The sequence below is a fragment of the Panthera onca genome, chromosome B3 (assembly GCF_046562875.1).
Source record: "Panthera onca isolate mPanOnc1 chromosome B3, mPanOnc1 haplotype 2, whole genome shotgun sequence".
NCBI classification, from domain to species: domain Eukaryota; kingdom Metazoa; phylum Chordata; class Mammalia; order Carnivora; family Felidae; genus Panthera; species Panthera onca.
Genome location: NC_138344.1, coordinates 41,080,105 through 41,104,689, shown reverse-complemented (window position 1 = coordinate 41,104,689; position 24,585 = coordinate 41,080,105). Strand labels below are relative to the sequence as shown.

The following is a 24,585-nucleotide window of genomic DNA, read 5'->3' as shown; positions in this document are numbered from 1 at the left end:
ATTCCTAAGTAATTAAACAAATGAATATGTTGGCTATTTAAGTTATGGCTAGTTTATTAGGTACTAACCTGCTGCCACCAAATCAATTTTTATCTATTTAAGATGGTGCTTCTCAAATTTTAATATGGACATGAATTATCTGGAGATTGTGTTAAAGCACAGATTCCAATTCAGTAACTATAGATAGGGTCTAAGGTTCTGCATTTCTAACAAGCACCCGGGTTATGCCAATGCTGCTACCTGAGGCTTACTCTTTTAGTAAAGCTAAAGAGAGCCAGCCACTTGTAGGTCTGGAATCATACCAGAAAGTGAGTGTTCAAAATTAACTAGCACCTAGATATACAAGGTGTTGCGATCTCAGCAAATACTTTGGGGCACAGATTCAATGAATTCCATCATTAGCTGTGCAGAACTTCTGAGGAAAACACAAGTGTAATCTATGGTTCCACTATTTAAAGGCCATCTCAAGTGATCATCAAATCAAAAGCAGATGAAGAAGTAGACTGCTGCACCTTCCTAGGAGCTAGTACCAGAGCCATCATAATCCTCTTTTTTATGCCTTTCTACAATATGGAGGAAAATGTTGAAAACCACATGAAGTTTTCAGTAACAGATCTGGGTTTAAATCCAGGCTCCATCACCTATTGGATGTGTTAATGAAGGATAAGTTTCCCTATCCTTAGACAAGAATAATGCAGATATTATTTAGGTTTGTTGGGAAGATTAAATAGAGTTATGTATAAAACATGCTTAGCACAGCTCCTAGTATATAATAACAACCCAAAACTGGTAGCAGTAATTAATTTGCATCATGTACACTGAGAAAGAAAATACAAGAAATCTTTAATAAATTCTTTCTAAATTTGAAAATACCAAACCAACAAAACATCCTTCAAATACTGTCACTGATTTCTGTCCTTCCCAATACAGTCAATACAGTACTCTCCCCTCTCCCCAATCCACAGTTTCACTTTCTGCAGTTTCAGTTACCCAAGGTCAATAGCAGTCCAGAAGCAGATGCTCCTCTTTCTGACATAGTCAGAAGGTCAACAGTAGCTTAATGCTAGGTCACAATGCCTGCTCATTCCCCTCACTTTATCTCATCGGCATTGTATCATCTCACATCATCACAAGAAGGGTGTGTGCAGTACATTAAGATATTTTGAAAGAGAAACCAGATTCATGTAACTTTTATTACAGTATATTGTTATAATAGCACTATTATTGTTGTTAGTCTCTTACTGTGCCTAATTTATAAATTATATCATATGTATGTATGTACAGGAAAAACCACAGTACACATAAGGTTCGGTCAGCACTATCTGCAGCTTCAGGCTTCTACTGGGGGGGGGGGGGGGGTCTTGGAACATAGCCCCCAGGGATAAGGGGGGGATAATGTAGTTAAGACTGAGACTACTCCAGCTCCAGTCAGTCAGTAAGGATTAAAGACGTCTCTAAAACCCATTCTGTACAGAATTCTTAATGTAAATAAGAAAACAATACTATCCCTAAGTATTTTTTAAACAACTAAATTTTGGAAAATATAGCACATGAAATGTGTAACTTTATACACTGTTAACATATCACAGGAATTTCAATGGTATAAAGATAAGTGGAAATTAAAATAACATAAATTCATGATTTCACAGGTCTTCATTTAATTACCTACCTCTTAAGCACCTACTATCAAAAATAATGTTATACCTTTTTTTTTCCACATTTGTCTTTTTAAGATATTCTGACAAGAACATAATATCCAGGTACTGGATAGAGTACCTTTCCACATATCTGGTTTGACTCCACTTAAAATTGCTTCAATGACTCCCCACTGCCTATAGGACAAATTTTCATTGCATAGCATGAGATACAAGGCCCTGCCTACTTAGCAGCTTTATCTCATCCCATTCCACCCCATACAAGCAGGGGCTTGCTCTCCTACACCTTGGTCACTTTGTGAATTCTGGTCCTTTCATCTGAAAACTTCTCCAGCTACCTCCACTTACACATTTCACGTTTGCAGGCAAACTCTACTTTCCAACTAAGCTCAGGGATCCTTCCTCCACAAGGCATTTTCCGCCCCTTCCCTCCAGCTCTCCTCCTGTGTCTCATCACCTCCTCTCTGTGCAGACTTCTACTACAGCTCATTATCTTTAATTTGAAATGTTTGTGCATCTCTCTTTCCTTAAACTGTGAGTTGGCTAAGGGCATGGACGCTACAAAGCTCATTTATCTTTCTAACTCAGTGCCTGACAGCATCTGGCACACAGTGTTAAATAAACACGAAGTGGCATCAAAGGCCAATGGTGTTTTAACTGTTGTTTATTCTTCTAGAATCCAGAGATATACAATGACATTTTTTCCCTACTCTCTATTTAAATATAAGGTCATGAATATCTTGTGGACTCCCATTCAATTACTACACATGTGTTATCACTGAAGGTTAAGAATCACACAACTAAATAAAATTTATGGATTGAACTTATTTTTGTTAGGCCTTACATCAGATAGTCAGTTAATGGTTATGTGTCTCTCTCTTTCACTTCTAACTTGGGTGGTGACTTTTGTCCCAGTTGTTCAGGGGTAGAGAAACTTAAGGCAGGGAGGATCAGGTCAAGTTGGGGTCCACTGTACAAGGAGTGGATATACCAATTTTCCAAATTCTCAGACAACACTGTAAAGTGTAAGAAACGTGAGTTCTGAAGACCAAGAGCATCAGACTCTATCACTTACTGTGCAGGAAGGAATAATAAACATAAAATTCAACTAAATAACCCTTCCTTCCCTCTAAAGCCAATCTGAAATTAAATTAAATTCAATCTAATATAGGCCTCTGGTGATGTTAGGAGAGCCAAACTAAATCAAATATACAAGATTCTTCCCAAGAACAGATCCAGATTTCTGTCAAAAGCAATCTAGTTTTCTGAGGTGCCCTCATTACAATAAGGAGCTATATCATAGGGTATAAACTTGGAAGTTATGGAGGGAGGCCCCTTCTGACTAGGTGTATTTGACATTTTATCCAGGAATGAAAGAGGTAAAGTGAAGAGAAAACTGGAAATCCAACAATAATGTAAACTTATTATGTTTTATATCTACTTTAAGGTAGGCCTTCACAGGAAAAAAAATGAATAAACTTAACATAAATACAATACATGGTCTGCAAAGACAGACTTGAGGTAAGAAATAAATAACGAAGTGTCTGCCCCATAAGTACTTAATCAGTATATGTTTCACTTCTACTTCTTTTTGCCAAACGTGTAAATTTAGGTAACTGTCACAGTTTCTTCTTCCTTAAAATAAGGATAAATTATATCTACCTCATGGATTATCATGATAATTGAATCACAGGATGCATCCAAAGCACCTTGTTGGTAGCAGGTACTCAACAAAGGCTAACTCTCTTCTTCCTTAATTGCTGGTATCGGGGAGCAGTAAATAAAAGAAGTCAAAAAAGGAATGAGATGGTTTATTACAGATTAAATTGAAGGCAGATTTATAGTACATACCAAAGAACGCCTCATCTGCATTAATATAGTCATAAAGCAGTCAAAGCTGATCATTCCTTCCTGGCTTGATAGTAGTTTGCTTTTCTCCATGGAATTTACAACCGCTGAAGCCCCCAAAGCCATTTCTATCCATTCAAGAAGGTACCGCAAAGAGCCTCGCTGAGCTGCTAAACCAAGCAGCAACTCAGAAGCTAATCTGCGACCTAAAGTGTCTGCCCCAGAATTGGGAATAGTTACTCCTTTAAGAAATGTTGTCACTTGTGATAAGCAGTCCAAACCCATTGGAGGAATCTTGCTTTCATTTGCTAAAGATAATGGTGGCAAAGAGCTGACAACTTCAATTGCAGTATGAATAACATCGTTGCAAAGACTAAGACCAGGTCCTGACACAGGCATCATCCAACTTTGTCTTAGAAGTGCAAATAATAAACTTAGACCAGTTCGAACACCCATTTCTATAAGTGCATCAGTGCTTGACCGGGGACGTTCACTAACAGAATGGACATCTGCTGAACCAGAGCTGCTCTCCGGAGAATGCTGCTGCTGTTTCACTTTGCCTTTGTCATGGTATTTATTCGAAAGTGCATAAAAGACACGCTGGAGTACAAGCAGTCGTTTTCGAAGTGCCCCAGCAAATGGGGAATCTGAACATACCATCTTCGCTAGTGCTAGCTGGCTGCTAAGAAGGGCATCCAAATAGTGGTCCTGCTCATCACTTGAAAGAGACTCACGTTCAAAGTCTGGCAACTGTGGTCCTTTGAGGCACAAAACTTGTTGGGGCAAAGGTACTACTTCTTTATTGCTGACCAGTTTAGAATACAGAACAGCAACTCCCTCTCTTGTAGCAATAGATTCACTATCTTCTGTAATCCAGGAGCTGTTCAGGTGTTCAAGCCATTTCAGTTTCACTGGTGGAACCATAGTTGCCATGTTGGTTTACTCTTCAGCCATTAGTTCTATAAAGGGAGATGAAAAAGCAGTCAAAAACTTACACAATTGATTCATAAAACATTTCTGAACTTCCATCTTACATTACAATTAGTGATTTCAAACTGGTGAGACAAAGTCTGAACTGGAATTAATAGCAATGTACCAATGTTAGTATTTTAGCTTTGATAAGTGTACTATAGTTATTTAAGATGCTAATATTAAGGGAAAATGGGTAAAGGGCATAGGAGAACCCTGCACAATCTTTGCAACTTTTGTGTAAACCTAAAATTACCCCAAAATAAAGTTTATTATTAAAAATTAGTGATTTGTGTGCCTCTTCTCTTCAAGTTCTGGCCCCACTGTCAGTATAACAGTGGGTTCTACATGCTCATGACCCCCAAATTCCTATCTCCAACCAGAACTCTTCCCTGAACTCCAAATTCATATATACAATTCCTCACATCATCACTCCACATAGATATCTATAGGCATCTCAACATATTTAAAACTGAATTCCTAATCCACCACTACTGTCATGCCCACCCAAACCCATTCCTCCTATAAACTTCCTTATCTCATAAATGGCAACTCTATCCTTCTGCTCCTTTGGCCAAAAATCTTGGGAGTCACCACTGATTCCTCCCTCTCTTACACAACAAATCAGTCAGCACTACTTACAAGTACCTCCACGAATCCAAACAGTTCTCACCCACTTCCTTACTAAAACCTGCCCCAAGCTATCATCTCTTGGATCATTGAAGGAGCCTTCTTACCAGTCTCTCTCACTGTACAGAGGAACCACAGTGACTCCAAAAGGGTAAAAATGTTTTTTGTGTATCTTGTTTACTACCATATTCCAACACATAGTAAGTGCTCCGTAAGTATTTGTAGGGGAAAAAAGTACTTAAAAACTAAGTGCTATGAGATAAAATATTCACAAAACATATATCCCACAAAGGACGGGCATCCAAGATACATAAAGAACTCCTACAACTCAAAAATAAAAAGACAATTTAATTTTTAAAAAGGCCAAAAGACTGAACACAACTTCATAGAAGATTTATGAATGGCTGATAAGCATGAGAGAAGTGCTCAAAATCATTATTTATCAGAAAAATGCAAGTTAAAAACACATCCATAAGAGATACTATTACACATCCTTAAGCGTGGCTGAAATTCATTAAGACTAACAATACCAAACATTAGCATGGATGTAGAGTAACCAAAACTCTCACAAATCGTTTGCAGGAGTGTAAAATGGAACAACCACTTCAGACAACCACTGATAGTTTCTTATAAAACTAAAAATATCCCTACTCGATGACCCAACAATTTCTTTCCTAGGGATTTACCTAAAAGAAAACATATGTCCGTAAAACAGACTTAAATAAAAATATGGTTACCCCTAGAAGGTAAAAACATGAATAAACTGGGAAGGAGCATGAAGGAGCTTCCTGAGGTGAATATTGGATTACCCAAGCATATCCATTTATCAAAGCTCAGTAAACATACATTTAAGATTTTTACATTTCACTGAATGTGAATTTTATCTCAATAAACAATGAATTCTAGTTGATATGCATACTGAAGTATATTTAGGGGGCAAGTATACTGATGTAATTTATTTTGAAATGCATCGAAAATTGAGATGCACTGATGTATATCTTTATACATATCTATATATATATGATAGGTATGTGATAAAACAAAAATAGTAAATTAGTAATGGTAGAATCTCAGTGGAAAGTATATGTCTGTTCATTTCAAAATCTTTCAACTGTGGGGAGCACCTGGCTGGCTCAGTTGGTACAGCATGCGACTCTCAGGGTTGTAAATTCACATTCTACATTGGGTTTAGAGATTACTTTAAAAAATCTTTAGGGACACTGGCTGGCTCAGTCGGTGGAACACAGGACTCTCATTCTTAGGGTTGTGGGTTCTAATCCCACATTGCGTGTAGAGATTACTTATGTTTGCAATTTTCATCATAAATTACTGCAGGGGAGGTGGAGACTAAGTCTGCAAAAAGGAAGTCATTACAGTTGGTAGTAGAAGAACATCCTCAAATACTGAAGGGCAAGTTGGTAGAACATCCTCAAATACTGAAGGGCATTTCATTTTCACGATATAGGTAAATCTTCAAGAAAAAGCTCATGTTATAGAGATCCTAGGCCATCTAAAGGAGTTTCTTATTTCTCAGTATGCCCTGTTAAATTCTAAATATAAAATCTGATGACACTTCCCTTCTCAAGCTTATGATTACTATGCTTAATTATCTTCATTATATACTCAAAGTATGTACTTAGGAAGGGGGGAAAACATAAGCCTCCTCCCACTTCATTTGGTAATTATTTATTAAACATTGTGCAGAGGATATAAAAGCACCTTATTTACCTCCATCCCTGCAACCCATAGGTAATTTTGTTCTTTTTAATTTTGCTAGTTTGATAGCTATAAAGGGATATGTTGTTGCTCTAACTTCAATTTCCCTGATTACTAATAAATCTGAACAGCTTATGTTTATTGATCATTTCACTACACTCTTCTGGGAAATGTTTGTTCGTGTCCTTCTAGTCATGTATTTTTTATCAGGTTATCTTGTCAACTTGTAAAAGGTTTCTGTATTCTATCAATGTCCTCAAAATACAAATATTTCTTCTAAATCTTTTTACATACACATACATCTCTTTTATAGCTCTTGCTTTCCATCTTCAGTTAAAAGAGTACCCACACACACTCATACCCAGATTACACATGAATTCTGGATTATGTATTCACCTGGACTTTCTTGAGGTATTTTTGTTGTTTTTACACCGGTTTTTAATCCACATGGAATTTAAATAAACTCTACATTCATTTGGAACTGTAACAAGCTCTACATGTAAAAGTGGTTCCAAGTCTACTGTTTCCAGGTGTATGGCCAGTTATACCACCACAATTTAAGTAATCCAGGACTTCCAAGATGTCTGAGGCCAATGCAAGCTGAATGAATATTTCCCCAAATTTCTTTCCATAACAATAAGAAGGAAAAATTCTGTTCTACACAAAAGCACACACACAGCATAATTTGAAGATACAGAATTTGAAGAAGCAAACTGCAAAGTAACTGTGAATAAAACAGAAAAATCACCAATCTCAGTGTACACACTGTTACTTTTAGGTTTTGTGGAAGCAAAAGCAGACTAAGAAAAACTGTACAAAAGACAAAAAAGGAAGTACAGTGAAAGGGCCCACAGGTGATCTGGAATGACTGCCAAAGAAGTTATATCCACACTAAATCTGAAAACACTACAAATGTGTCCAGACAAATCACAGACTACAGGAACTGATTTAAAGAGTCAGACGGGATTTAAATGAGCAGGTACAATTTTGAAAAGACTGGTAATTTAAACGAGCATTCCTGGAAAAGCAGAGGGGAGGGAAAAAAAGACAAACAGGAAGAGAGAATCATCTTTTTGGCAACTGGGTGAAGGGTAAAAGAAAAAAGGAGGAAATGTTTACGGTTCTGAGAGAGAGGACAACCATAAAATTGTCAACATAACAAAACTTCACTCAAACAAACCAACCAAAAAACCCCTCTAAAGTACTTGGACTTTGCTATATTAACCGAAGAGGGTGACATTAAATTAAGAATATTATAAAATACCCAATACCATAAAAATGAACAAGAGAAAAGTCCATACAAAGCTACTGTAGAAAATCAAGAAAGAAAATTTCACATATAACTGATAGAAATCTTTCAGACAACAAAAAAACAAAAAAAAAATACAAGTTAATAATCTAAACAAAATTAAACACACTGAAACATACGAAGGTACAAAAAAAACCTGAATTGGAAATTTAAAAACAAAGCAAGAACGGACTAACAAAAAAAGGTTTTAAAAAAAGGAAAGGAAAGAGAACACAAGGGAAAGAAGGGAAAGAAAGGAAATCATAAAAGAGGGGCACCTGGGTGGCTCAACTGGTTGAGCATCTAACTCTTGATTTCATCTCAGGTCACGATCTCAAGTTTGTGAGTTCAAGCCCTGCATTAGGCTCTGCACTGACAGCCTGAAGCCTGCTAGGGATTCTCTCTTTCCCTCTCTCTCTGCCCCTCCCCGACTTGTGCTCTCTCAAAATAAACAAATAAATAAATAAAATGACATAAAAGAAAATAAAGAGTCAGAGAGAAATTAGCAGAAACAGAAGACAGGCAAAGGAGGACAGCTGTACTATTAACTACCTGAAGAAGTTTAAAAAAGAGAGTGTGTGCAAGCTGGTTTTAAAGCTACAAGCCAAGAAATCTCACCAGAAACAAAGAATTTCAATCAACACAGTAAGGGCTCACAATTACCTGGGAAAATTATCCCAGAACAATCAGTTTTAGGACATTAACCTAGTTAAACTATTAGATTTCAAAGATAAAGATAAATAATCCTCAAGACCTCCAGGCAAAAAGATTCAATAACTTTAAAAGGCAAAAGAATTAGGGATGCCTGGCTGACTCAGGCGGTAGAGCATGTGACTCTTGATGTCAGGGTGAGCCCCATGCTGGATGTAGAGATTACTTAAAAAAGTAAATAAAGTAAAAGGCAGAAGAATTAGACTGACATCACATATGTTAAAACCAACCAAATACCACAGCAACAGCTTTTGTAAAGCAAAAACAAAAACAGGAGATGCAATGAAACAGAACCACACTAATGATGGGAGACTTTAATATACCGCTCTCAGTACAGATGGATCAAGTGGACAAAAATAAAGAAACAGAAGATCTAAACAACAAAATAATTCACTCTTTTCCCATTAATACAATCTATTTCTGGATTCTCTACTCTGGTCCACTTATTCATTCTTAGGCCAACAGCGACTTTATTACAGTGGCTTTGTAACTGTTCTGACGGATGGTAAGACAAGTCCCTAATCTTTAAAATATATTCAGTCACATGCTACCTCCCTCAACATATTACTAATGTTCTCATTTGAATTACACTGAATTTATATATTAATTTTCAGAAAATAGACATTTTGGGAGCACCTGAGTGGCTCAATCAGTTAAGCATCAACTCTTGATTTCAGCTCAGGTCACGACCTCAGTTTGTGAGTTCAAGCCCTGCATCATGTTCTGCACTGACAGCACGAAGCCTGTTTGGGATTCTCTCTGTCACTCCCCGCTCCCCTCCTTGCTCACGTTCTCTCTCAAAATAAACCAACATTAAAAATAAATTAATTAAAAAATTATAATGCTAGAATAACCAAATGTGGTTCTTACACATGAACAGACATATTACATTAGAAAATATCAAAAGAAAAGAACTGAGAGTCCAGGAGATCCAAGTATATACAAAAAATTAGTACATGATAAATGTTGGCATATGATAAAGGTTTTAATCCTAATGAATGCATATACACTACATCCCAATGTGTACAAGGCCCCATGTTTAAGGATTTTCAATATACTCTCATTATAATAGGGAAAAACCAAAACACTCATCAATAGGGAAGAGATAACTAAAATGTTGTATATTCAAATGATGCCAAAGTATAAACTTTATACTATAAAAAAGTTAACACATGCAATTCAACAAAAATAACATAATTTTCTAATTATCAAAACAAGACTTAGTGTTTAAGGAACACAAAAAACAACACTAGAGGAGCTGTACTGCATAAGTTAACAGTAAAGCATCAGGGGCACTGGCTGCTCAGCATGTAGAATGTGCGACTCTTAAACTCGGGGTTGTTAAATTCAAGCCCCATGTCAGGTGTAGAGATTACTTACAAAATAAAATGAATTAATTAAAAACGGGGGCACCTGGGTGGCTCAGTTGGTTAAGCGTCTGACTCTTGATATTGGCTCAGGTCATGATCTCATGGTTTGGTTCGTGAAATCGAGCCTGCACTGGGCTTGTGCTGATAGCATGGAACCTGTTTGAGATTCTCTCTCTCCCTCTGTCTCTGCCCCTTCCCTGCTCACTCACACATGCTCTCGCTCTCTCCCAAAATAAGTAAGTAAACGTTAAAAAAAAATTGGAAAGTAAAAGCATCAAAGTCAGCCAGGCTGGCTAAGTTTGAATCTAGTCTACATTACTTACTGGCTATTAACCAAGCCCAAGTTCTAGGTTTGAATCTAGGCTGTTATCATTTACTGGCTATTGACCAAGGCCAAGTTCCTTAATTTCTCCAAAGCTCCAAGTGCTTTCTGTAAATTATAGGATAATAAAGAGAACCCTCTATGGTTATCACGCATACAGAGTTCTTAGAATCACTGCCTGAAACATAGTATACAGTCAATAAATATAAACTGCTATTATAATCATTATTATTTTGTTCCTTATTGCTATCTCTACCAAATATTGGTTATAGATATATGTGGAGATGTATATAAAAGTTTTTTTTTTTAAAGATTAGAAGGACAGACCCCCCCCCCCCCCCAAACTCATGACAGCGATTGCCTAGGGGGGACAGCAGGTATTCAACAGGACATTAACTTTATTTATGTTTCCATTCTCTTATTTTTAAATTGATCACATAAACATGACAAAATTTTAACATTGTTAAATGATGGCAGAAAACAAAGAAGAGTCCTTTTTTATTCTTGTACTTCTCTTCAGTCTTAAATTTTTCTCAAAAAAAGGAAAAACAAAAAAGCTTGTATGATCATACTGTTTTCAATTATAATATAATCAAAATTTATCATCACTGTCCCATTACTGTCTTAATTTTTAACAGGCTTGTTTTCACAAAAAGCATTTTAACAAAAAAAAATCCTAAAAATTTCTTTTTTTTTTAAGGATTGATTTTATCTATCTTGTTCTAACAGTAACACAGGTTTGGAAAACAAAAATCAAATAACATAGGTTTAATAGTGTTTATCCTTTCTCATGCATACAGAAATCTGCAGTTATAGGACAAATACCGTAAAGCTGATATATTCATCAGCATGCTACCTCAGACACTGTGATAGTTTTACTTACAATTTTTCTGCATATGTATTACACATAAATAAGAGAAACATAACTTCTGGGTATATTCTGATGATGTATTCTGTAAAACAGAAAAATGAATCATCAGAGCAAGATTTGCCAAAGACAAGGGAATGATGCTTTATGAACAATTCTGATCAATGGAGAAAGGTTTAAACAACAAAACACTGCAGCAGACTAAACACTTTCAATAAAACTTTTGAAGTACTGGATAAATTCTACCTAGTTCTTTTTTTAATACATTATGTTGTAGGCAAATAAAAAGATAAAAAAACAATTCATCAAGGGTGTTCAAATTACAAATTCTGGTTCCTTCAGTGCTAAACCACTAATAATAAACTAATATCCACTGGGATGTCTCCATTTTTCAAGCTATTCAAGCCATTCACATCAGCTACAACCCAAAGATCCTCTCTAAACGTGAAAAATTAGAATACATTAAATTTCTCCTTCACTTACACAAAATATAAAATTAGTATTTCTTCAAATACTGTATAAAAGCTAGTTTCCAATCATCTGTACTTAGCTATAGAATCTCCAGTGTTGATGTCCTACAACTGTTCAAAAACAAAGCAAAACTGTTTATTTAATCAACTTTTTGATGTAGTTTTATTCCAAAAAACTGTCCAATTGGGGCAAGGTGCAGTAAGTGATAACTGATTTAATTTTTTCATTTTCCCTGAAACTCCAAAAAAGTATATAGTAGGTTCACAAAGTTTATATCTTTGTATTCAATCAACCAACATTTTCAAATCTTAGAAAGTCACAAGCCAGTTTATCAACCTCCTACCTTAGCTACAAACAAGACACGCATGATTCAATATATATTAGAATGGAATTAGGAAATTAAGATGCTACTACCCAAGAAATGACCTTTGGCAAAAATGCTTACTCCCCAGAGCGCATATGAAAAAATAAGAGAATCGAATGAAATAATCTCCAAAGTTCCTTCCAGTTTTAAAATACTATGGACCTTTATATTTAAAATAATCCCCTCAAAATAAAATAAAACCCAAATGTTTAATAACATTCAAATTTGGATCCTACTACATTCTACCCACTTCCGGAAAGAATACAAAAACACTGCACTAGGTTACAGTATACACCAAATTATTTAATTTTTTAAAAGTTTCATTTATTTAAGTAATCTCTACACCCCATATGGGGCTTGAACTCACAACCACAACATCAAGAGTCGCAGGCTCTTCCTACTGAGCCAGCCAGGTGTTCCCCAAATCATTTAATTTTTAAAAATTTAAAAATTTGTTCCATATTGCTCCTGTCTTATGGTTTTTTACGAAAATTAAAATACCTGAAATCTAATAAATGCTTAAACTCTAAAGACTTGTTAATTTTAAATTTTAATCAAATTTTTTAAATTAAAAAAATTTACATTAGAAACTACTGGCTTTAGTCATATTTCAGTGCCCTTATCCACATGTTAATGTCAATTGGATCTTGAAAAGCAGGGTGGGGGGGAGGGACTTACATAATTTGATAAGATCACATAAAAGGTAAATGTCAGAATAAGGATTTAAACACAAGTCCCCAGAGTCTGAAGCTGAATGCAATTTCCACAGTCCCATAGTATCATTCCCTGGAAAAATTAATTCTAAATGCAGGCTAGCTTTAAGAATCAAGAGTGAGAGCTTGACAAAATACACATGTGCAGCTCCCCAACCATAACCTACCCCACCAAAGAATTTCTTTTGAAGAAGTGTGATACTGCAAACCCCCCATCTTCACCTTTGACATCAGTGCCTAAGGATGATAGCTGTGACATTGTGATTTACAATAAGAAATATATTTATACTTGGTTTTTGTCCCGATTTTGTCCCCAATCCTAGCAGAAAGCTCCTAAAACCCTTGGAATTTGCTATGATGTCTTTTGTTACATTAATGAAGTGACTTGGGTGCCTGAGTGGCTCAGTCAGTTGAGCATCCCACTCTTGATTTCCGCTCAGGTCATAATCTCATGGTTCGTGGGTTTGAGCCCCTCACTGAGCTCTGTATTGACTGTGCAGAGCCTGCTTGAGATTCTCTTTCTCTCTCTCTCTCTGCCCCTCCCTCGCTTATGCTCCCGCTCTCTCTCAAAATAAATAAACTGAAAAAAAGTTTTTAAAAATAGAGAAGTAACTTTTGGAAAGTACCTGAGGATAGGGGCTAGTTGCCAGTGGAGCCAACCATGTGACTAGAGGGTAGGAACTTTCAGTCCCACACTCTAACCTCTGGGGAGGGGAGAGTTAACTAAAGATCGACTTCAATCATCACTGGACAAATATTTAATCAATCATGCCTCTGTAATCAAACCTCTCAAAAAGGGGGAGGCACTTGGCTGGCTTGGTCAGTAAAGTGTACAACTCTTGATCCTGGGATTGTGAGTTTGAGCCCCATGCTGGGTATATAGGGATTACTTACAAATAAAACCTTAAAAAGCAGGGGCAGGGCGGGAGGAGGTATAGAGAGCTTCCAGGTTGGTGAACACATGGAGAGTCAGGGAGAGTGTCATGCTCCAAGAGGGCATGGAAGCTCTGCACTCTCCTTCCCCATACCTTGCCCCATGCATCTCTTCCATCTGGCTGTTCCTAAGTTATATCCTTTTATGAATAAACTGGTAATCTAGTAGGTAAAATGTTTCTGAGTTCAGTAAGTCACCCTAGCAAATTAATCAAACCCAAAGAGGGGTCGTTGGAACCTCCAAGCTATAGCCAATTGGCCAGAAATACAGGTGACAACATGTACTTGTGATTGGCATGAGGGGGGTGGTGGCAGCCTTGAAGGACTGAACCCTTAACCTATAGGACCTGACACCATCTCCAGGTAGATAGTGTCATAGTGAGTTGAGTTGCAGGGCGACCAGCTGGTGTCCAAAAACTGCTTGGTTTTGTGGATAAAACCCACACATCAAAAGTGTAACTGGGATCAGAACTATACATCTAACTGAAAATTCTCTCTGTGCTGACCCATTACGGTAGCATACTTACTCCGCTCCCTGGTAACAGATTCTCCCTCACTCTGTTCATCCTCCATCTTTCTACAACTCTTATGCTCTTGTTTCAAGCCTCAAACAGCCATTGGTTTACCAGGTAAAGGCCAACTGCTTTACCTCCTTACAATTAGGAATTTAGGTACTTCCTCAGTTTATCTTCTTCTACCCTCTCCCATGCAAGACGTTTCAGAACTTGAAAACTAGGCTAATTCTCTCACAGGATACCTCTCACTTTGAACTGTAATTAGTCAGTTTTTTCACTCTAACCCTAATAGATAATACACTCCCTTGGATGGGGACTCCATCTTACTCAATTTTAATTCCCTAGTATGCAACCTAAAAAACTACAGTGTTTGTTAAATTAACAGATTAATTACAACTAATGTCTACATTTAAATAACATTAGCTACCCAAAGAGTAACTTTCAGACAAGTTAACTTTAAATCAGTCAGTTAATGATTGACTAAAGGCCAATTTAGGAGTTGTACAACTAAATTACAAACTGTAATTCAACAGAGACAACCTCTTTTACCTACCTTTTTCCTCAGTTCAGGGCTGATACATGACAAGTCTTCAAGAAATGGTTGCTATTATCATTATCATCCCCAATCATAGTTATAGTTACTATTCATATATTATCTATACCCAACCCCTAACCTCAAGTGTAAAAGTCTAAAACAACTCAAGTCTAGAAGTATTGAACTTTTAAAAATGTAGAAGAATTCAAGTGTGTCTGAATTATAAGTATAATATCGTTCCTTGCCCCAAGTATCCAAAGGAGGCAATGATCAGAAAGCCCCCGGAAGTTATTACATATCCTCGGGGAGCAGTGGAGGTCAGAGTTATGAGAACCTGGGGACTTTGAAAGCAAAGAAAATAGAATTTGAGCAAAGACAAGATGGAAGGTAATGAAACAGTAAAATACTACAAAATGACAGTATTTAATTAACAAAGATAGCTGCAAGCAAGACTAAAAATGCAGAGAAGCAAGATCAGAGAATTTCTGTGAGCAAATTTCAGGAGCTATTCCTAAGTCTGGCTCAAGATTCTGTGAAACCAAATGAAGGGAAAACAAACCAGAGGCTCATTTCAATTGACTCAGAAAACGCATTTCATGGGAAAAACAATCAAACTAAGAACAGAAGGAAACTACCTCAACATAATAAAAGCATTATATGAAAACCCATGGCAAACATCATACTCAATGATAAAAGCTTTAAAGCAAGGATGTCTACTTTCACCACTTCCATTCAACATAGTACAAATTCTAATGAGAGCAATTAGGCAAGAAAAATAAATAAAAGGAATCCAAACCAGAAGTAAAATGAGCTCTGTTCACAGATATCTTACATGTAGAAAACCCTACTAAGTCCACACACACACACACACACACACACACACACACAGAAACTGTTAGAACTCATAAAGGAATTCAGCAAAGTAGCAGGACACAAAGCCAACACACACACACAAAATCAGTTGCATTTCTGTAAACTAATGATGAACAATCTAAAAACAAAATTATGAAAACAATTCCAATTATAATAGCATCAAAGAGAATACTGAGGAACTAACTTAACCAAGAAGGTGAAAAACTTATACAATGCAAACTATAAAACACTGCTGAAAAAAATAGATGTTGAGAAATATTCTCTCCACTAAAGTATATGTTTTATTTATTTATTTATTAGTTTATTTATTTATTTTGAGAGAGACAGAAACAACATGGAGGGGACTTGGGAAGGCAGATGCAGAGAAAGAGAATGAGAATCTCAAGCTGGCTCCACAGCACTGTCAGCACAGAGCCTGACCTGAGGCTCAAACCCACAATACCAGGAGATCATGACCTGAGCTGATACCAACATTTGGAACCTTAACCGAATGAGCCATCCAGGTGCCCCTGTTTGTTTTTTTAAATAAAAAGTTAATCAATTTAAAAGGGGGAAAAAAAACATTAAAATTTTCTCAGAAGCTTTTCAATAGTTTTACTCTAAAAAATAAAATCTGTCCATAGTTGTTAAAAAAGCCAAGAAATGACCTCTCTCCCCTGCTCTCCCTTCTACAAGTTATCTTGGAGATATTTAATTCCTGGAAGGAGTCATGCTCCTCCCTTTCTACCGCAGGACACTTGCACATGAAGTTCTCCCTACTTACAGCCTGCCTTCTCCATCCCACACTCTTTCACCCAGTTACTGTCTAGTCATAAGATATCAGTTTAAATAGTACAGGGACATACTGGGTACTCCATAATTGCTAGTTGAATTAAATGTCACTTCCTCAGGGAAGCTACCCCTGACTACACCCATAAGAGATCAAGTCCTTCTTTTAAAATGCTCACATAGTACCTAGTACTTACCTTCTCAGAATTTTCAATTTGCAATTATGTACTATTTGTGTGAGTATGTGTTTAGTGTTCTCTCATACTAGTCTACAAAGTCATGAGGGCAAACATGCTTATATCTCCAGTGCTTAGCAAAGGTAAAGCACATAAAGGGACCTCAGTAAATATTTGCTGAACTGTGCTGAGCAATATGTGCCTATGTAATTCATTATTTACAATCTAATTTAAACGCAGATATTATTTTACTCTGAGCTGATATATAACAGAAGAACTTTAAAAGAACGGATTCCAGGGGCTCCTGGGTAGCCCACTCAGTTGAGCATCCTACTCTTAATTTCAGCTCAGATCATGATCCCAGGGTCATGGGATCAAGCCCCAAGTGGGGCTCTGCCCTAAGTGAGGAGTCTACTTAAGATTCTCTCTCCCTTTGCCCCCTCCCGTTTGTGCACTCTCTCTCAAATAAAAAAAAAAAAAAAAATTTATAAACAAACAAACAAACAAACTGATTCCAAGGATGGAGGTACCACATGCACAGACCACATGAATTCTGTCTTCAGTCCATTTCTGTCTCCTCTTCTCACTGTACATAATTTTTGGAATAATTCCAGCTACTCCCAAGGCTTTCACGTGCCTCTCATATGCTAATGAAATCTAGTCCAAATTTTTCTCTCCTGAGCTCCAGACCTGAATATCCACTACTAACATAATATACCCTAAAATGTCCCAAACGAATCTTAAATTCAACATGTTGAAAACTGAACTTGTCATTCACCACCACCCCCTGCCACATTCACACTCACCAATAAATTTATGAAACTCTAAATTTATGAATTTAGAGATTCATAAAAGAAAAACATCAATGAGAATACTTATTAACGGCATTATCAAGGAAGTGCAGAAGGGACAGCCCATCTGCAAAGTTCTGCAACTGAAAATTAAGTGCACATTGTGATCCAGCTCTACCTACCCCTGCCCCAAGTAGTTCCCTTCTAGAGGGTTTTACTAGGCTGACTTATTTTGGCTCTCATTAAACCATACAAATTTTCAGTGTTTAGCTACACAGGATTAAACAGCTGATAAAAAGGAAAAAACTTCTTTTTTTGTTATTATCCCTATTTAGAAAGTGAGTACACTTAGAAAAGGAAGAGACTTGCTGAGTTCGCTGGCAAATTGTTTTGCTACATCAATAATGAGAACTAGTCAAATAAACCAGGAAGCAGACCTGCTTATGCAGCGAGTAAAGAACTATAGGCAAAATCAAATCAAACTAATGGGTTTTCGCTTGTATTCAAAAACCACCAATTCACAATCCTGATGAACCAGCTAAATGCTGGCAAAGAAAAAAACTGCTGTTGTCTTGTTTTATTTTGTTTAATTTACAGTAATGATTTATACCACTGAAAGACAATTGTTCTTTTTTCTATTCATGGTCCAATGCACAAATCCAAATTTAATTATGTACATAAATTACCAAATTCACCAGTGAAAAGTGGGGCTGGAAAAACTACCAAAGGACTGGAAAATAAACCAAATAGCACTACTACTATCTTTGTAAAACTGAAATAAATGAAACAAACTGAAGGATTTGAGCACACAGGTAGACTAAATAGTTCTTATAAGTGAATTTATCAAATAGTGAAGCTTTTTTTTTTTTAGTTTGTTTATTTATTTATTTATTTATCGAGAGAGAGAGCATGCATGCACACACAAGCGGGGAGGAGAAGGGAGAGAGAAAGAATCCCAAGCAGCCTCCTCACCGTCCGTGCAGAGCCCAACGAGGGCAAGATCCCACGGAACTGTTAGACCATGACCTGAGCCGAGATCAAGAGTCCGACACTTACCCAAATGAGCCACCCAGGCTCCCCAAATTGTGAAGCTTTCTAACGCTCTACTCTCTAGGTGAACAGAGCAGTAACAGTAGCTAACATTCACTGAGCACTTACTATGTGACAGGCACGGTGCTAAACCCTTTACATGTATTATCTTATTTAATCTCAGAACAACTCTATAAAATACTCTTGTTATTCCCATTTGCCAAGAAAGGAAATGGAGGCACAGAGAGGCTAAATACAGTTTGCCCAACGTCACAGTGCCAGTAAATGATAGAGTAAGGATGCAAACCAGAGCGGTCTGACACTCAACCACTAAACCACTAAATCATGCTGCTTCTTATCACTATCATGGTGGTTTCACATGTCCTATATCACTTTAAATTTAAAAAATTAAAAACCTCAGAAGGTTTCAATGAATCAACAGCTCATTCTCAGAGTCCTATTGCTATGATAATACCTGTTCTTCCTAGCACTCTCTCAAGATCATTAAATCATCCCAATCAGGTAACAACAACAACAAAATAATTTTCAGTCCTTATCAGAAATTTGCAGGATAGAAATGCAAAGGACTACCACACTGAGATATCATCTCACGCCAGTCAGCGTGGCTAAAATGAACAAATGAGACTATTAGATGCTGGAGAGGATGTGGAGAAACGGGAACCCTCTCTTACTGTTGGTGGGAATGCAAACTGAGGCAGCCACTCTGGAAAACAGTGTGGAGGTTCCTCAAAAAAATTAAAAATAGATCTATCCTATGACCCAGCAATAGCACTGCTAGGAATTTACCCAAGGGATAAGAGGTGCTGATGCAGAGGGGCACTTGTACCCCAATGTATATAGCAGCACTTTCAACAATAGCCAAATTATGGAAAGAGCCTAAATGTCCATCAACTAATGAATGAATAATGAAATTGTGGTTTATATACACAATGGAATACTACTTGGCAATGAGAAAGAATGAAATATGGCCTTTTGTAGCAACGTGGATGGAACTGGAGAGTGTTATGCTAACTGAAATAAGTCACACAGAGAAAGACAGATACCATATGTTTTCACTCTTATGTGGATCCTGAGAAACTTAACAGAAGACCATGGGGGAAGGGAAGGGAGAAAAAAAAAAAAAACAAGGTTAGAGAGGAAGGGAGCCAAACCAGAAGAGATTCTTAAAAACTGAGAATAAACTGAGGGTTGATGGGGGGTGGGAGGGAGGGGAAAGTGGGTGATGGGCACTGAGGAGAGCACCTGTTGGGATGAGCAATGGGTGTTGTATGGAAACCAATTTCACAATAAATTTCATATTTTAAAAAAAATGCAAAGGACTGAAAATAGCAAAACAATTTTGACAGAAAACAAAATTGAGGAATTTCCATTATGTGTCTTTAAGGCTTATTTTAATACAGTAATCCAGACATGTGTATTGGCATCAAGATAGATCAACAGAACAGAACTGCAAGTCCAGAAACAGACCCACACATACATGGCCAATTAATACTTAACTAAAGTGCCAAGGCAGTTTAATGGGAAAGAAAAATCTTCAACAAAGGGTGCTGGAACAACTGGATATACATACGGGAAAAAAATGAACTTCAACCCTAATTTCACACCATCTACGAAAATCAACTCAAACTGGTTCATAGACCTAAATGTAAGAGCTAAAACTATAAAAATTTCTAGAGGAAAACATAGGAAAAATTCTTAGCAACTCTGGGTTAGGCAAATATTTCTTAAATAGGACTCAAAAAATTGATACATTAGACTCCATCAAAATTAAAAAGTTTTTCTCTTCAAAAAGCACTGTTAAGAAAATCAAAAGGCATGCCCCAAACTGAGAGAAACTATTTGCAAAACATATACCTAACAAAGGACTTGTAGCAAGAATACATAAAATGAACGCTTGCAATTCAATAGTATGAAAATTTTTAAGTAGACAAAATATTTGAACAGACATTTCACCAAAGATCTATAAACGGCCAAATAAGCATAAAGAAGATGCTCAACATTACCATTAGAGAAATGCAAATTATATGATGATTCTATTACAAACCCACTAAAATGGCTAAATTTATTCAAACAGATAATACCAACTATGGGTGAGGATGTGGAACAACTAAAAATCTCATAAACTGCTGGTGGTATGCAAAAGGGAAAAGTGTTTGGCAATTTATTATAAAACTAAACATATACTGTACTTACCATATATGCAGCAATTCTACTCCTTAAGGATTTGCCCAGAAAAATTAAAACACATGACTACATAAAAACCTACACCTAAAAGTCCAAAGCAGCTTAATTCAAGTGTTCATCAACTGACAGAAAATTAATAGTCTACCAATACAACAGCATACTACTCAAAAATAAAAAGTAATGTACTGATACAAGCAAGAACATGGATGAATCTCAAAACCACTATGCTAAATGAAAGAAGCCAGATACCAAAGACTACATAACTATGCCACCATATGTGTAAAATTCTAGAAGAAGTAAAAGTATAATGATAAAAAGCAGATCAGTGGTTGTCAGTGACTAAAGGAATAAGAGCAGATTAACTGCTACGAGGTACAGGGGATGACTGGAAATGGACTTTCTGGGGATGATGAAAATGGACTATATTGTGATTATGGCAGCAACAAAATGACATACATTTGTCAAAATGTATCAAACTATTCACTGAAAATGGTGAGTTTTATTGTATACTAATTAAGCCTCATTTTAAAGCAGACCTAAAACACACAAACAACAAAGAAAAAACCAGTAATTTACATGCCTCTTACCACCTTTTGTCCGCTTAATGCCCTAAAGTCCTCTTTTTCTTTGCAATATTCGTTTCCTTTCCTCTTTTTTTTTTTTAACATCAACCATTTCTGTTCATTACTAAAGCTTAACTCATCTTCACTATACAGATACCTCCCAAATCCATGCCTCTGGCTAGCACCTCTGCAGAACTCCAGTCTTTTGTTTCCAAATGTCTGGTGCACATTAAAACGTCAATGCTTCCCACCCTCAATTCATCATATCCAAAATTAACTTCACCACCTCTTCCCGCTTCCCCATCTCCTCATGCTCCCTTTCCCCTCCCCTATAAAACTTTACAGAACCAGCTCCTTCTGATACATCACTCAGATATCACAGTCAAAAACTGTAGTGTAATCTTTGACCCCACTCTGTCTTTTATGCTCTAGCCTAACTTTCCCTTCTCCCCACACCCCTCCCACTGCCACCTTTATAACCTGCCCTTTATAACTGCAATGAGCTCCTAAGGAATCCCTGCATTCCACTGCATCTACCTACTTCTGCTAGATTAAAGCTCAGTTCTAACCAATTAATCACTGCACATGAAGAGGTCAATGGCTCTACCATTTCCTATGAAATTGAATACAAACCATCTAGAGGGAGCCAAGTCTGCCTTCCAATTTCATCTTCCACAACTCCCCTATACACATCCTAATCTTGAAAAAGCCAAACACTCCCCACCTCTGTGCTTTTGTTCATGCTATTTCTTGTAACCGACTGTCCTCACCTATCTAACCTTTACCTGTCATGATCCAGTTCTCTTTCAAAGGCCAATCTCAAAGGTCACCTCCTCCATGAAGACTTTCATGTTTTATTCACTCTATTTAACAATACAGAACTCATCACTTCCTCTTCTAGACTCTTGTAACACTTTGCTTACACATATTATAACACTCGTCACACTCTGCCTGATGTATTATTATTTGTATATTTGTCTTCATTACCACTAACCCATTCACTCTAGAACCAACCAGACTTAAGCCTTTCAAAACTGGTACTCTGTACTGCACCCTTTGTCCCTTTAAGCCAGTGGCATCCTACCTTTCTTGTTGCAGAGGCTCAGAACTCTCTGTAGTAGAAGAATTTATTGTGAGCTAATGAGTCTACAAAGAAATTTAAAAAGTATATAGCCCATGAGGGGCTACAGAGAGAAATCAAGTAAGAGATTGCATTCTGCCTTTTTTGTTGTAAGTGGAAACTCTGCCTGGAGAGAGATTTTTTTTTTAATGTTTATTTTTGAGAGAGAGAGAGAAAGAGAGAGAGAGAGAGAGAGAGAGACGGACAGAGTGTGAGCAGGGGAGGAGCAGAGAGAGAGGGAGACACAGAATCCGAAGCAGGCTCCAAGCTCTGAGATGTCAGCACAGAGCCCAACGCAGGGCTTGAACCCACCAAACACGAGATCATATCCTGACCCAAAGTTGGAGGCTCAACTGACTGAGCGCTACCCAGGTGCCCCTGGAAAGAGATTTTTTTTAAGGAGGCCCTCAAAATCCACCAAACCAGATCTTCCTGCATAACATTCCTCTGCTTACACATATACCGTAATTTAAAATGGGTCCTGGACTAGGCATTCTCTGTTTGACCTCAGTCTCCCAAAACAAACTTAATCTCTATTCTTCCATGATCTGCTTTGTACCTTTTGAGGTTGACCTCTAGGATTATACTGTCCAAGCTCCCCTGGCTTCCAGGTGGGTTAAGCCAATGAGAGGCACTAGAAGGAAATCAGAAAATGAGAAGAAAAAGAAATGGCAGTCCTTATTTCCCTGGCTCTTTCCCCACCTCAGAACCCTTTCCTCTATGGCCACAGGTGCTATCCACTAGCTTGGCGTTCACTGTTTGAACTCTCATCAGGGCTTCAGTCTTCCTCCTCTTCTTGACCTCTGGCTTAAAAGTATCAACAACCTTCAGATATTATTGAGCCTTGAGAACTTCACAATCCCTTGTTGCTTTCCTTAAACTTACCCACCCAAACCTCTATAACTAGTCTATTTATTTCCTGCCAGGGCCCTGAGTGATATAGCTCCCTGGACTTAAAATTCCTCACTCTGCCTTTCAAGGTTTACAATCCACTGTTCCCTCCAACCTATCAAATCTTAACCATCGCATGCTCCTTAGCAGTCTCCTGTTCTAGTCAGGCAGGCATCCCTCCCAATCCTTACCATCTGGAATGTATTGACCCCTACCTCCATACCCTCAGTCATGCTGTTGCCTGATAGAATGCCCACCTGTCCTCTCTACTTAACAAATCCTGTACTTCTTCAGGTAATTCAGATCCTACCATCCCCTCCACCTCCCGCCCCCCCCCACCCAACACACACACAATTAAACCTATTCTTTTCTTTAAGTTTATTTATTTTTAGAGAAAGAGAGAGTGCATAGGGAAGGGGCAGAGAGAAAGGGAGAGAATCTCAAGCAGGCTCTGCTCAGCACAGAGCCTGACTCGGGGCTTAGTCCTATGACAGAGAGATCACAACCTAAGCCGATATCAAGAGTCGTGTGCTAAACCGACTGAACCACCCAGGTGCCCCATAATTAAACCTGTTCTAACAACCTTAACCCAAGATTATCTTTTGCATGTTGGAATTTCCATGTTTCTTACATAGAAGAGCTTTGAAAACTAAAAACAAATGCTAGATATTGCACTGTATAGTCTCTAATTGTTAACCACATATCCTTCAAAGGGAAATAATTTGAGCTATTTTAAGTCCTTCTTTTATATTCCACCATGGAAATTAGAATAACATTAGAAATACAGTAACTCTTGTTGATGAAATGTAATAAACAAAAATACATTCACCATAACATTCTAGTATAAAAAGTTTGTGATACCAAGCCAGAAACAAATTAACTATGTTTTTAATGATTCTATTTTCAAACTATGGCTGCTATCAACCTCGGGGTTTTTAGAAGATCAACACACTATCTAATGAAAGAATCTTTGAGAACAAAAGAGTAAAGCAAGTTATGAATTTGTCAAGTTCAACAACCTGTTATGCAAACAGATACAATTAGTCCAGAAATACGAAGAGAAATGCACGTGCAGGATACCTTAATTTGTAGTTGGCCAGTGAACCAGACAATACCCTTCAATAATAATAGATTTTCAAGACACATGAAGAGACTAGTGGTCTTCATCATATACTGTTTGTAGAAAAAATCTCCTCCCCCGTCTTTGGACCATCAATTTGCTGGCATCTAAAGCCAAGTCACATCAATCATAATATCTTTT

At 37.3% G+C, this 24,585-nt stretch overlaps 1 protein-coding gene across 11 annotated transcripts in view; it reads right to left on the bottom strand.

Moving 5' to 3' along the window:
- The window catches only part of HERC1 (HECT and RLD domain containing E3 ubiquitin protein ligase family member 1), a 186,741-nt gene that overhangs the window by 138,520 nt on the left and 23,636 nt on the right, over nt 1-24,585 (bottom strand). For 9 of the 11 annotated variants that reach the window (XM_081795857.1, XM_081795865.1, XM_081795861.1 and 6 more), the window contains exon 2: nt 3,507-4,462. In XM_081795857.1, coding sequence (XP_081651983.1) covers nt 3,507-4,436 — 930 coding nt within the window. In that variant the 5' untranslated portion in view covers nt 4,437-4,462. Of the gene's footprint in view, nt 1-3,317; nt 3,416-3,506; nt 4,463-11,392; nt 11,463-24,585 lie in introns of those variants that run through there. The other 2 variants (XM_081795859.1, XM_081795867.1) reach the window with 2 other exon arrangements.